General features: G+C 47.5%; 1 protein-coding gene across 7 annotated transcripts in view; it reads left to right on the forward strand.

Annotated features, from left to right (window-relative positions):
- Pfrx (6-phosphofructo-2-kinase/fructose-2,6-biphosphatase) overlaps positions 1-15419 on the forward strand; it is a 127498-nt gene that overhangs the window by 50667 nt on the left and 61412 nt on the right. The window contains exon 1 of one of the 7 annotated variants that reach the window (XM_037415449.2): positions 11372-12013. The exons of 3 other annotated variants lie outside the window; for them this stretch is intronic. In XM_037415449.2, coding sequence (XP_037271346.2) covers positions 11434-12013 — 580 coding nt within the window. In that variant the 5' untranslated portion in view covers positions 11372-11433. Of the gene's footprint in view, positions 1-11371; positions 12014-15419 lie in introns of those variants that run through there. 3 more of the 7 variants (XM_075873086.1, XM_037415446.2, XM_037415443.2) reach the window with 3 other exon arrangements.

Genomic DNA, 15419 nt, shown 5'->3' on the forward strand with positions numbered 1-15419 from the left:
CGACTTTGTAGTACCGGCAGTGAAGTACACATATGAAGTAGGGTGCTTTTCCGGCGACGTGGCATGTTTTTTTTCTTTTATTTCTTTCAATGAATTCTTGGTGCATAGTAGATTTTAGAGACGCTTGCTTTGCGAAAAAGGCACTGGCTTGCACTGGCGTCACTAAAACAGCCACGTTGGAGCAGTGGCGTAGCCAGGCGGTGGCACAACGAGCCTGTACCCCCCCCCCCCACCCCCAAAAAACTATTTTTTTTTTCCGCCATGGCATATAAAAATAAGAGCGAAAAATGTCCAATTCAAGATGGTGCCCTCCCCGTCCCCTCAAAAATATTTTCTGCCTACGATTTTGCGTCGGAGCACCAGCTTGATGGGTGCGTGAACTTGGTGATGTCAAGTTAATGTAATCAGTACAGCGCAAGCACGTTCTTACGTTAATCACGCACAGAGGCCCAATAACGTTCCAGGGACGTCGTTGTCGCACTGAAGCAATCGGTGCGGGAATATACTGCCTTGACGCCATCTAAGCCTCCATGTCGGAGCCATGTGGTGCGTCCACGAAGTCACGTGCAAGCTGTCAGTATAAACTCCGATCCCTGCGCTCTCAGTGGCCACCTGCTTGCCAGACATGTTTTGAAGGCTTGATTTGCAGGTACCTTTCTTGACATTTTTACCTGTCGGTCTTAAAGTCTTCAAGGCGAAATCCTTATGGATGCCGCATGAAACTCGAAAATTCACCGATGTGAATAAAATTAGTATTCTGGGGTTAAGCAGAAACACCACTGCTTCGAAGAATTTCGAAAGTTTTTCACATAAAAGCACATGGTTTATTATGCATTAGTGAAATTTCTTCATACAGCGTCCCGTGGTGTATAGGCATGAACAAGAGTGGTGGAAAGCAATCGCATGTTGACGTCATCATGTCGCACACTGCTTAATTTGTGATGGCACCGGGACGACACATGACGTGTCGTCACATAGTGACGTAATGAGCTCACTGATGTCGTGGCTTTGGAGCGCAAAAGGCCTGAATTCGATTACACGTTCTCTTGTGTTGTTCCTGTTCTTGCGCATACATGTGCAGCCATTCAGTGCCGCGAGCACCGTTGCCATGTTGCGCTTATTTTAATATGCAAATTTCGTTGAGGAACGTGGGCCACGCGGAACGAAAGAAAAGGCTATTGGCAGACGGCTATCTTGCAGTGAGTGGGAGTCGAACCCGGTGCCGAGATTGCGGTAGGGAAACACTTTTCGTGTCGCGCGGCACCGCTTATAGACCAAGGCCGACGCTTGCGGCGCAGTATACGGCGAGGTGGGAACAATTTATCCGTCGGTCGCGCCCGTATGCGTTCGCGCCGACACGTTGACCCACGGCGTCTTGTGCGAGCGCTAACGCCAGTATGGCTTATGAGAGAAAATTTCGAGTGGTCATGGCATGTACGTACGTACGTCATATGGCCCACGCCCACACATGACCGATGCCGTGTACACGTGCGGGGTCTTAAACTTGTTTGTACTCGGCAGCAAAGTGAAGAACTGAGATGCACAAGAGGGAGAAGGGGACGCGAATTTTGTTCCTGCTCTAGGAGGAGCATAGCTTCGCTTTTAGGGGAAAGAAGTCACCCGATGAATACGGAATTCATTAAATGACGTGCTATAATTACGCACACGATGAATAGGTTTGCTATTGAACGTATCCATCGAATGTGATAGCGAATCTCGAGTTTGACAAACAAGGCCGCAGATGCCTGGTGGCAGCTGTGGTACTGTGCATGCTCTTGCTAATTGCTTTGCGAGAGCACTAATTGCGCTCCATTAATTCTTCCCCTCGCCTCTGCGCGAGCGCAACAGTAGCACTGGCTTTACTCGTTATTAGCGCGATTGCCTGATCTTTCTTTCTTTCTTCCTTTCTTTCTTTCTCTCTCTCTTTCTTTCTTTCTTTCTTTCTTTTTGATACCGCAATACTCCGATGGCCGCTTGCTATCAGTCGCTCCTTCTTGATCGGAATTTTCACCGCTCGTAGAAGGCAGTCTTGTTTGGCCGTGGATTGCGGGACACTTGGAGAAAGGAGTGCAACATTGCGTCATTTCTTTTTTTTTCTTTGTAGGGGGGGGGGGGAGGGGGTCACCACCTGTTTTTTATGTTCCTGCTTACGTTCGCATGTGTGTGGCGTACACGTACACTACACATGCAAAATAGAATATCTTTAATGCCCACCCCACCCCTCCGCCCGTCCCCATGTTACAACCACGATGTGCACGGGCCGCCGGTGTTCGCTCGTCATTATAGCTGTGACGTCACCGCAAGCTCATAGATTCTCTATCGAAGGGCGGCTGCAGTAAAATACTCCTATCCGTCGAGAGGGAGTTTGTTTATCGCGGTGAAATTGCCGGTGCAAGCACCGTCTTTGACGACGCGTCGCAAAAATGGCTACAGTTATCCCCCCCACCCTCCTCCTTCTCCTTCTCCGAAAACGTCCAGCTGCTGCCCTTCTCTGCTCGTCAGCAGCAAACATTGCCCCCTCCCCCTCCTCCCCTCTTGGTAAGGTAATCCTGGGGCCGCCCTTTCTGTGTTGTTAGTTGTGCTTCCTGTTTGCTCTCCGGTCGCCGACGGACTATTGCAGTGGGACAACCCATGCTTCATGGCGCCCGGCGTTGATTTAATTGATTTGTGGGGTTTAACGTCCCAAAATCACCATATGGTTACGAGAGATGCCGTACGTAGTGGAGGGCTCCGGAAATTTCGACCACCTGCAGGGTTCTCTAACGTGCACCCAAATCTGAGCACACGGGCCTACGACATTTCCGCCTCCATCGGAAATGCAGCCGGGATTCGAACCCGCGAGCTGTGGGTCAGCAGGCGAGTACCTTAGCCTTTAGACCACCGCGGCGGGGCCATGGCGCCCGGCGTCGAAACTGGATCACCCTGCACCGCTGCGATCGCCTCCGTCGACGTATATACGTTGTGGAACGCCGTCCCCCTCACTATTCTATTTTTCATTGAGCTCGATACCGCCTCCCTCTTTTATTTCTTTTCTGTACTTTCTTTATATTTTTTTTCTCCCCGGTGGCGTTTCATCTTTCCATCTTGCCCACTCGTGTGTCTGTGCGTTCGCCGCGTCAGAAATGGGACGGCGTCGGCGTAGTTCGAGGTCGCCGGTGTTCGATGGATACGCCGCCGATAAAAAAAAGCAATTGAATAAAAAAAAGTGGGTGAGGGACAGAGTGATACGGAGAGAATGCCCGCTCGACGCTCTCGAAATTGGAGCGCCACAGGTGCGCGCGCATCAAGGCAGGCGATGACATTGGATACCGGACGAGTAAATGACATTGTATATAGGCGACTAGGTTCAGTCACTTCTTTGTTCTACTACGACAGCTGTAATGTGTGTGTGTGTGGTTGTTAGTTGCCCAGGTGAGCCTGAAATCACCACTGCAGTCGTGATATTTAGTAATAGTATTTGTTGGGGTTTACGTCTCAGAGTCACTGCACGATTATGATTACTCAGTACATATCCCAACTCGTGCCCTCTGTTTTCATTCTTGATGTCCACCTTGATAATTGTATGTAATGGTTGATTTGATTTCACGTTTGATTTTAATTCACCATAATCGGTATCATCACAACATTGTTAAGGAACAAGAACACGATGAAAAAAATGTTGTATTTATGCCCAGGACAGCAGATGCAATGTCCCAAGACCACGATATGATTATGAGAGACGCCCTAGGGGAGATGCTCCGCAAATTTCGACTACCTGATGTTCTTTATACACAGGCCTCAAATTTATTTTCGCCTATTTCCTCCGCGTTCGGGACTCGATCCCGCAACCTGCGGGTCAGTGGTCGAGCACCATGACCACTAGACCACTGTTGTTGATATGTGTGAAGTCTCACTGATATGTTGACCGTGCCAGTTTTACCGACATGGTTAACATATGGTTAAGGAGAGTTACCCCACGAGGAGGTCGCGTTGCCCAGGTTCGAAAACTGGGCTTCTTATGTAAGTGTGTTAGAGCAGGGTTAGTGACGGTGTGCTGTATTCACTCTGAGGTGATGGGGCCGGTATGTCTGGGACAGAGTCGGTATGGAACCGCGCACTTGACATTTAGGTGTAGTTGGGGCTTGTATTTTGCGTAGTGTAAAGTTATTTGGTGGAGAGTGTGCCTGCGCTTGTCTCAATAGTGCGGTTTATTTCTCCAAACGTGTAGTGCAGTGCAAATCGGTTTGCTCTGTTAAGGGTGCTTTGCCGTGTCCATAACTAACACCCTACGAAAGAAGAGAGAGAGAAAAAAAACTTTATATACAGGCAGTACGTGGTTATATACAGGGAGTACGTGGTACCCTCACAAACACTAGCTGGGCTCCTCATTACAGAAGCCCATTGGCGTCCATAGCGACTCGCGCTCGGTTGACCAGGGCCTTCTGGCTCGCCAAGTCGGAGCAGCTGAGCAGGGCCGCCTCCCAGTTCTCCCGGGCGGGGTTCGGTTTTGGGGTGAGGCGAGGGGTTGACTGGCATGCACACGCCACGTGGAAGATGTCCGAAGACTTCTCTGCTACGATAAGGGTGTTTTGACAAACCATAACACCCATGTCATTGGGTGTTTTGGTGTTCCGAAATACCTATGGTATGGGTGTTTTGGTTTGGGCAAATAGCCTTGTCAAAGGGTGTGTTGGCTGGAAGCCTCTTCCGGCTAAACGAGGCGGTTATCTTGATGCACTGTGATGTATTGTCGCACTCACTTCTGAGTGACTGTAGTGGGCTCCCATATGACTTTTTTTGGGTGCAACGCACAGTATAACTCCCCCTCGCCTTGCGTCGCTTACCATCTGTTGTCGCTCGGGCCGTTCCGGCTCTCCCCCCTCACCCTCCTTTTTTTTTTTTTTTTGAGCGATGATTGCGCGTGAGTGGATTCAGTCAAGCTTGCGGCATATGTTACGCATGTGTCGCCCACCAGTATTTTCCAGATTAGCAGGGGGCTGCGTCGCAGCATTAATACAATGTGTTGCCAGGTGGAACTGGAACACTTTTTTTAAACTTTATTTCCAACGCTACAAGTGGGAGGTCCTACCTGGCAAAAAGCTGTTGAAAACAGCTTCTGGTAAACCGGATACCGTACAGTCAGCAACAATTCATTCAGTCGTGGAAGAAACTACTGCAACACATCACTTGCTACTTCAAAATAATTGAAACATCATACACAGCAAGATATAAAGAGTTACAATGCAAGATTTAATACAAATTGGGAAGCTTATGTCACATATGTACTAAACACTATATATATATATATATCCTCCTGGCTTCCAGGTTGGATTTTGGTCCACGGAATTTCCTGAAAATTTCACAACTGGGTGTGTAGGTGACGAAGATAAAAAGTGAAGCTTATTATTTCCGTTATGCCTGTGCTTTTGGTATGGCGTGATGTCCAACTAATTGGACGCTGAAACTTAATTAAAGCGTTAAGTAGTGGGCCTGAAGCAACACAAAGCAAGGCTACTGAAGAAAATTGTGACAAATTCCGGAATAACTGCAAGCTATTATTCAAAATGTAACAAATAATAAAAAACCAACAGAAAAGTGGACCTTAACTTTCGCCGTTTAACTTCTAGAAGTTGCCCTGTTGAACGCCACCATGTTTTCTTCTTTGTTTCGCGATCTCCTGGCGCAATTTTGACAAAACTTCATGGAGGGCGCCAGTAGATGTCCAAAATATTGGACAAGTGGTTTTTGAGGAAGAAAACATGCTGAGATCTTTGTAGTGATGGGGTATCTCATGTCCAATATTTTGGACAAATCCCCATAGCTGGAACTCAGGAGGATATACATATATATATATATATATATATATATATATATATATATATATATATATATATATATATATATATATATATATATATATATATATATGTGTGTGTGTGTATGTATGTATGTATGTATGTATGTATGTGGGGCAGGAGCATATATACTAAGAAATACGAAGTCTTCTCGTTTGAAATTGATCTGCGCTTATTTATGTCGGTGTATATGTACTATTAAAGTTATTTGATGCCTCCTCTCCTGGGCAGTTGTTTTGTGAGGCAAAAATGACTGTGATGCGAAGTGGGGTGCCATTCGAAATTCGGTCTCGCGATGCATGTGAAACGATTGCAACGATAGTAGTATAACTGAAAATTTCGTTGAAGTGCACTAAAAAGCTGACGGACAGAAGATGGACAGCGCTTGCCTCTACTGCCACTTCTGTCCGTTTGTTTTCTTTAGTGCGCTTCAACGAAATTTTCAATTATGAACGTAATCCAACTGGCCCAACTAGCCATCTTGTGGCGATTGCAGTATAAGTTGTGCTACCAGGTGTGACGTAGTACACTTCCATTCCAAGTTCGCACCTATTGCACTCTAACTTCTTTGATGCTAGCGCTTTCTCTGTGAGTGCAAATGTTAATACGGGGACCAAAAAAAGTAAAATAAAAAGCCCCCGTTACATCGGCCCTAAAACGAACCCTGCTTGTACAGTTTTAAGTGCAAAACGTTTGTTGCTTCATATACCATGAATAAATGAGTTACGATCTCATAGAAGCTCAAAATACGAAACAAAAACACACTGAGTACTATACAACAACCCAGCTCTAAACAATAAAAATGATTAATTTTTTTCTCTTTACTTCTTGCTGCAGGTTATTTAGAGTTAGAGAAAGCGAAACAACCGCGCCGGTCCCTTAAATCTTCCTTTTTTCATTTGAATGAAACATAGTCCTTTAAAATTGGCTTAATGAGTTGCTACTTTGTAACGATATATCACATTAGTACTCGTGTATGTTCGCATACTCCATAATTTCGGAACAATCTATTTTCTAAAATCGCAGTTTGCATTCAAGTCAGTTAAGTCAATGCAAGTCAGTTCGCATTAGGTCGCGCTAAACAAACCAAAAAAAAAAGTTATTTCGGATTAGGAATTATGAATGGAAGACTGGAGAGTCGTTCCTACGCTGAAAGCGAATCATCACAGACATCCGGCTTATACCCGTGCCACACGGGCATAGAAAATGACATTTGGTGGCGAAGGCCTTCAGTTCCCGAATGACATTCGTTTCGCCGGCGCTGCTACACGTCCAAAGCGAATGACATTTGACTTGATGATGTCGATCACAGCACCTTCCAAGTGAGCATTGAGTGAATAGCAATAAAAAAATTAAGAAGCATTTACAAGCTTCATACACATCAGATAATCATCAAATGAAGAAATAAGCGTATTATGCTGTCCTAAGTTTTAGTTTCTTGCTTTGTTTTACAACGTTGCAGCCGACCGTAGCAACCTAAGCCAACACTAGTCAGATCCACAGCGTAAATGGACACTAAAATTGACAAGCATTTCATTATCAATACTTTATTTTCTTCGTATAACGTTCAAAGCATCTTTTTAAGACTTCAGTGCAAATAAAAGACGGGAAATTTCATTTTTAGCTCAATATGATTTGTTTTATATACTTTCAGGTAAATCGCACTTCGTGAGCTGTGTCGTCGAGAGTAGGCATTTCTCAGTCAACTGAGTTCTGGCGAAGGCAGTTGGCGGCGAATGGCATTCGGATGAATGCCATTTTGTTCGCCCGTGTGGCACCGCGTGAATGGCAATAAATCTGAAGGCATTCGGGGGTAAATGCCATTTTTTCTGCCCGTGTGGCACGGGTATTAGCTTTTGCGACTGTCCATCGCCAGCCGACGCGCAGGCTCTCAGTATCGCGCTCGCGTCCGCTCTTACCACTCTCGCATGCGCGCCCTCAACTGCCGGTCTCGTTCCGCGCTTTAGAGGAGGCTGCGCCATCTGTTGGCGCCCTTATGAATTGTAGACGCGTGTGCATGACCTCAGAGATTTGTCGCTCGCTGCCAGCGCAGGCAGCGACTCACTCTCTGAGGTCGTCGATCTTGGTTTGGGGTTTGCGAGCGTCGAAGGCAGATGGCGACAGTGTTGCATGGAGCTACTATTGTGAATTAGGTCGATGTGGAACACGGAGGAAGGAAAGGTTAGAGAGGCCCTGACGTCACTCGTTGTGAAGCCGCGATGAAGCCGGAAGTCGGAGATATTGACTGGGCGAAATCTCCTCTCTTGTTTACATATGAATGCGAAGCAGAAACGTAACTTAGAAGTGTGGCAGCTTGGGCTAGTTGGTATGGCATGACGATAGTTATAAGCGCGAGAACAAAACGACGACACAGGACAAGAAGGTGTCTTTCGTGTATCTCTTGTCTCTGTCTCGTCGTTTCGTTCTCGCGCTACAACTATCGTCAGGCGAAGCAGAAGGCGTGACTCCCCCTCTGTCTCAAAAAGCACGTGGCCTGCGCGCCGTGTGCGCCAGTGCTATCCGAAACCAACGGAATGGATTTCAACACGCTGTCCTGCCGCGATACGGTTGACGAAATCTCTGCGTATGGCTGTGGTACTCTTGCACTGCCGGCGTTTACGATAAACACGGCAAGTTGCACGTGAAGCTTTTTTTTTTGTTTGATGTGTTCTTTCTGAAAATAAAGATATTTCGGACATTGCCGCGCGACGAACCAGGCACCGAAATTTGTACAGCTTCTTTCAGATCACTTTTTCCCCCTTTTGCGCTTCTCTTTAGGTTTTATGAAATTTTCGGTCAGGCTGTGGGCTAGACACAGTTTTGACGGACGCTGCAAATTCTGAGTACGTATACGCGCGCTCGTTCCATGGTTTCTAGTTCAGACACCTGGTTACAACCACCACCGGAGGAAAATCGCGTAGCTAACAATGCGGCACAAAGAATAGATGCTGTCGAACACCTGCACTACGCCACGGTTAGGTGTGAGGCCCATGAAAACGCGCACACCGCCGCTGGACCACCTGAACGGTGCCGCACCGCACTGCATCAACAATAACAAAACGCCGCCATTGTGCCCAGTAAATATGACTGCTGTGACGTAATTTCCGCCACATTTTTTACGCCCTGCGCCGGCTGGGCGTGCCCTCTCCTTACCTTTCCTTTCACCGTGATGTGGAAGGATACTTTAGTTCTCCCCCCCCCCCCCCCCACACACACAGAGTGATAGATAGATAGATAGATAGATAGATAGATAGATAGATAGATAGATAGATAGATTTTGCAAATCTTTGCGACTTTTGTTTGAATAGTTTGTTCTTTTATAGATAAATAAACTGTTTAAACAGATTTTTTTTTTAGTTTACTTGAGCACCTCCCATTCAGTTGTTCAATTCTTTATCGTCACATCTCTCGAAATAAAGCTCGGAGCATTATTTTTCTTTATTCCAAAAATATTTGCTGGAACCCATACCACGCGATTCATCTGTTATATACACGCGTATAATTATTTGTGCAACGTGAATTCGAACACTCTATGTCGTTCTGCTCTGGCATCGTTGTCTGTTAGTTCTCATTAATATTCTTTCTGACAAAGTGAACGAGCCCTTGAATTTGCACTTCTTTTCTGCATAGGTTAGGCGCGCCCCCTTGGTGTCCAAGTTCGTTCGTTCGTTCATTTTGCCAGGGTGTGGTTCATGCCTCGTACTGGGTAGTCGGCCAACATGCTGATAGAATTCGTGCTCATTGAGCATAAACTACAATATAAACTTCAAAAAACGACTAAACGACTCTCTGTCATCCGCTGCCTTGACACTCTCCAATGAGATAATATGGCAAGGTATTCGCCATATTCAGGTACCCAACTCGAGGAACTTGTCTGAGACGTCATGTAAAATTTAGAAGTGTGGCAGCTCTGGCTAGTTGGTATGACATGACGATAGTTATAGCGCCTCTACTTACGGTAATGCTATGTTGACTTAGATAAGGGTACATCGTAGAAATAGGTTGTTGTGTGCCGAGCAGGGAAAGAAAAAAGTTATCGAAAAGGTGTGAAGCTCGAGTACAATAAATGAAGTAATGCCTGAGTAAAAAAAGAAGTAGGCGATGTGGCAACACATGTGTTGCCGCCATGTTTCGAAGCGGATAGTAATAAAGGGCCACTCAACAGGCTCCGACTTTTTTTTTTTTTAACACCCCAAACAAGCTCGGTAATTCGTTGAGTAGACCGCAGCAATCACGTTTTCTTAATATAACAGAGCTGCGTGCCGCGCTTAGCCTCCTTTTCGAAAAAACAAAAACAATTCTCGCGCTACTTTTCTACGCGAAGTGGCAACTCGGCGTCGTGACGCAGCGCGCAGCTCTTCGATTGTTCTAAACCATGTCTCAACAAACAGTAGTGAAGTCAACGACAGTTCCTGTTGCCACCCACAGCTATGACAGAGCTATTCAATAAATCGAGTTGCGAAACTTCCCATAGGCTGCATGTATCGAAATCGGGACACATCACTGGCCCAGTTTTTGGGAGTGAGCATATTGTCGCGCTACCTACTGATCAGCACACCCACTGTTGAACGCATTATTTGTGTTTTGTGTTTCTGCTCCCAGATGGCGCGACAGTTTGCTCTTCAAAATATTGAACCCCCAAAAAGCCGGGCCAACTTCATGTCCGGGTTTCGGAACGCGCAGTATTGCTGCAAATCGTTACCGGCTGCAAATCGAGCAACTGGGCTGCGAAAAAGCATCGGTACCGGGTAAACAGTAAACAACCAGGCATCGCAGCAAGCGCAAGTGCGTTGCGACTGATCGAACTCGCCGATGTCGTCATACGCTGACGTCTTGTCCCAATGCCGAAGTGGGCGGAGTCACGATGACGGGCCACGCCTTCTCCTTCCTCTGAAGGAGAAGGGTGGTGAGGCCGCGCGAAAATTTGAAACCAGATGAACGCGATGTTCTAGCCCCTGTAACTTCCTTCGCAAAATTCTTGCAGACCATGTTCACGAAGTAATAGTGCACATATTTCTCTTTTCTACAATTTTTGGACCTTGGGGTTGCTTACTGGCCCTTTAAGAATCATCGTCATCATCATCTCGGACAGAATTATATACAATTCAGTAGAGAGTTCCTGCGCAAGTCAAATCGTTTTATTCGCTCCATCGACCGCTGATAATTTCGCATAATGTCATTGTTTTTGGTCATTGGGAGGTTGCGCAACACCTTCTGAGCTTGAATTCGGATGCATTAACACATCATTATAATTGTTTCTGCAACCCCTATCAACACTTTGAAAACGCAATTAAGACCGTATAAATTGCCTTATTGGCCGACCCCCTCGAGTGGGTAGGTGCCAATCATCCAAGGAGCATCATCATCACCAACATGGCGGCGGCCTAAGGAAGTGGCGGCTAACATCTTTGCGAGCGAAAGACGCGCGGTCGCGCGCCCGACTCCGCCGCGCTGCGTCGCATGGGCGGGCGGCGACGACGGCGACAGTGGCTGACGACGTTGTCGAGGGCCCCTCCTTCCTTCCTTCGCCGTCCGGGAGATCCCGGCCGCGCGTCGCGTCGCGCGGTAGGTTCGCGTCGATCGTCGCCCCGATGCGCCCATGTCTTCGTCAAAGAGACCGTCTCAAGAGCAGCAGCAGTCGAAAGCGACAGGGTCCGAAACTGAGCCGCCGTCTTCGGCAGCGGAGTCCTCCCAGCAGACGGCGTCCGACAAACAGCGTGCGTCATCCATCAAGCGCAGGGTGTCGCTTCCCGAGAAGTGTCGCAGCGCCGAAGACCGAACGCCGTCACAGCCCGAGAAGAAGCGATCCCAGATCCGGCAGCGTCAGCGGCCTTTCGAGAAGAAGCAGCAGCCGGCGTCCCACAATGTCCAGCCCTCGTCGTCCGAGTCGCGCGGTTTCTCGCCGGCGTCTTTCGTTGAGCCGACTGCAGCTTATCCGTCCTCCCAGACGTCGCCGCCCTCCGAGATCTCGCTGAGCGGTTGCGAGACCGTGGACGTGTCTCCGCTGCGCACTCCGAGCACCATATCGCAAGAGAAGCTGGAATTCATGGCCGAATCTAAACCGAACTGGCCCGGTCCGTCGCCGCTGCCACACGGCAGCTACAGGCACGTGTGCCGCTTCGAGTGCGTCCACGCGCGTCACTACGGAGTGGTCTACGCCCGGCCCAAGAATTGGAAAGGTATACAGCAACGTACTCGCGCTTGCTCTCGGTATATCTGTAACTCAGCGAGATGAAGTAACGCTCTTATTTAGTCCAGTGTGCATGCAGGGGCGTAAGCAGAATTTTTCCTTTGAGGGAAAAGGAGGCTTATTATGAGAGAAAAGATAACAGTTCGGCCTGAAATAATATTCTGACCGGCTACTCAGCGTTAGGTTAGGGAAAAGGGTGGTGAAGAAAAGAAAGTATAGAAACGGTGTTGTGTGTGTGTGTGTTGTGGGGGCGGGGGAGGGGAGGTATTTGCAGTTGGTGCTAACGCTTTAAAGTTGAAACATTGCGAGGCAGCGCTTACCCTGTCCTTCTACATGTTCCTTCCGTTTTTGTATTCTGAGCGTTGATGTGTGTCGAGACGAAAAGTTGGGCCAAAAGATGAAGGAAAGGCATGTTTCAGCTGATGTTACGGTGCAGTCACGGCACCAGGAGGTGTAGTGACGATCAAACGCATCACCGGCAACGATGTTAAACAAAGAGAAAGAAAACGAGTTGGGGGGGAGGGGTAAATGGAGGACCCGCAATGGCCGAGAAAGTGTGTGTCGTTTGGCCTATAGTTCGTCCCGTCTTCGGCGCATCGATCTTGGTCGGGTTGGGCAGGCGGTGCTCGAGGCAGTTTGTGTTGAAGACCGGGCGTTTCTCAGAAGCATATCCTCTGGTCACGCACGAGCAGCGGAGCTGCGTCGATTGGGCATTTTGTTCATGTTGTCTTTCTTATCCCTTGGGAAAATGCCATGATGAGCTCTTTATAAGCTGGCTTTACTTAAAATTGCGCTGTCGCTTGCATCTTTGTTCGCTGTTCTAATTCCCTATCTATACGCAAATTTACAATTATAGTTTCCTGTTATCATATATGCTTGCATTATTCAATAAATATTTGGCGACTACAGTTTCCTGCCATCATTCTTTAGCGGTTAGTAATCATTGACCATCATCAACTCGTGAGGGGCGATAGTTGGTTGATCCTATGCAGGAACATAATTGCGCTAAGCTCGAAAAAAGAACACCACAGAAAACACGGGCGAACCGATCGAGCGCAAACTGCAAACAGTTTTTATTGACCGCAGAGCGTCAGATAAGATAGGCAATCCGAACAGAACGGCGCATGGCGCGCACTAACGTATCAAGTGCTAACGCACCTTATCCATCAAAAAGGGACACGTCTGCATCGAAAAGCGATTCCGAGGCCTCACTCACACATCTTATCACTTTTCATCTGGATGAACAAAGCTTCCAGAACTTCACGAGAACACGTGTTTTCGCCACGTCCCATGGCGTCTTCAGTCTGTTCGAATCGTGCCTGGCATGCAGAGGCTGCAGGCAGCGAGTGAGCAAATTAGCCATTTCATTATTTTGATAGAAAGCTATAGTGTTCGTTTACGCGGTGGCCTGTCTGGTCCAGGTAGTAATCATTGTTTCCCTCCGCCTCTTCTTGTGGCCGCACCGAATATGAAGCACGAAACCTTGTTATTCCGCGCAGTGTACCGTAACCGCCTTATCCTTTGGATTTGAACATAGCGAGGAAGTAACTGACAGACTAAAACCCCGTATTCTAGAACGCCCCCTCACTCAACGGTCCGCCTTCACTTGAGAAAGCCGATGGGAGCGCCATCTCTAGACAGGGCAGGTCACTGCATATCAGTGATTATTTGCTGCTATTCTCGAGTAGCGCAGCGTTTTTTTCAGCCGAGCAGCGGCGCTGTGCTCGACTCTATCAAGTGAAGGGTGAAAGCCGAGTCGACGAGTGTTATGTGAATACGGGGGTAAGTCGCTGCGTAATATTTACGTTTCGCCGTGTTGCACTAGGCAATCATTGTTTGATAAACGGTGCCACCTGGCAACTGTTGCTGATTGACACGGCCTGTGACAGCTGCTGCGGCGCTTATACCTATATAGCATTGATGGGAATGAATGGCTGATGAGTGTTCGCACGTCGGTAAAAAGCCAGCAATGCAGGAGCATCGGCCATTAGAGATCACTGGCTCAGTGAAGACACTTCGCAACTGCACCACGATTTCACGAGCGTCCGAATTCACACCAGACGTTGTTTACACGCACGAACAGTGCGATGTAATTTATTTTATCGTCGACCTTGCTCATCGCGACAAGCAAAATGAGGCACTTGTCTGAAAAGACACTGCCACCTTCGACGAAACGACGCGTTTTGTAAACGTTTCTGCGCATACAGACGAAGAAAGAGGAAGAAAATGAAGATGCAGCGCTGTCACACCGCGTTTTGACACGGGAACTTGCAAAACCTGGATATTTCGAACTGCGAAAACGTCCGCTCATAAACCTCGTTACTTACAGCGTCCATGTTTTCCAGTGTTGCCTAATTTCGCAGTGTCCCAGGATTTTGTTTTAGGTACGAATTGCTTGGAATAATTTTGAATTTTGCCTGCAAAAGTAGGCTCAAGCCTGCTACCCGTAGGGATGCGACTCGGTAGATGCACTGCTTTCTGCTGCTTGCCGCGTAGTCGCGGGTTTGGGTCTCGTTTCCGGAGGCTGGATTGCCATTACCAACCTGGACATTTTTTTTTCTTTATTGGCGCCATAATGCACCTATAGACTGCTGCAGCACCTTTTTAGACTATTTCTTGCCCAAAGTTTCTTGAAAAACGGACGAAATAGACATTGACGGGCACAAAAGACACGGATTGACACGAAACAGCTAGATAAGGGCTGACACGCGAAATACTCGAAAAATACACGGATTACTCCCGTCCTTGTCTCTTTCGCCCGTTGTCTAAGAAATCTTGCGCACGAAGTAGTTGATCATGGATTACCGACTAGCTTGAGCCCGCACTTTTTTAAAGGCCGTGCGCTGTTTTTATGCGTGAAACTGCTCTACTACCTCTGCGCATGCCGTAGTGCGCTTACCCCTGAGCAACAACAATTAGTAGCTAAGACCTTTTAACGGAGAGAAGCATCCCCGTCATTCTATACTATATTGGACAGGAGTACAAAAGCTGACCTCACAGCCTAGACAGTGCATTTTTTATGAGTCTCTCATGTTAACAACGTCCCATACAGCGTAATGGCGGCGCCTGCAGGGAGCCTTCGTTGACGAGGTGCATTGTGCATAAGTGAACCTCAGTGCGTAAACAAGCGTCAATTCAAATTTTGGGGACAGCAGTGCCTTATTCATTGTGTGGTACTTACACTCAGCGCACAATTACGGCTTCATAACGCCCCCCCCCCTTTCTTTTTCTTAGGCAAATAGAAGCCGACCCTCTGTCAATTATTTTATGGAGGGAGGGGGGGGGTGCTTAACCAGTCATTATGTACGTTCGTGCGTGTGTTTGTGTATGTGCATAATGTTGATTGATTGATTGATTGATTGATTGATTTGTGGGGTTTAAAGTCCCAAAACCAC

The sequence above is a fragment of the Rhipicephalus microplus genome, chromosome 9 (genome assembly GCF_043290135.1).
Source record: "Rhipicephalus microplus isolate Deutch F79 chromosome 9, USDA_Rmic, whole genome shotgun sequence".
NCBI lineage: Eukaryota > Metazoa > Arthropoda > Arachnida > Ixodida > Ixodidae > Rhipicephalus > Rhipicephalus microplus.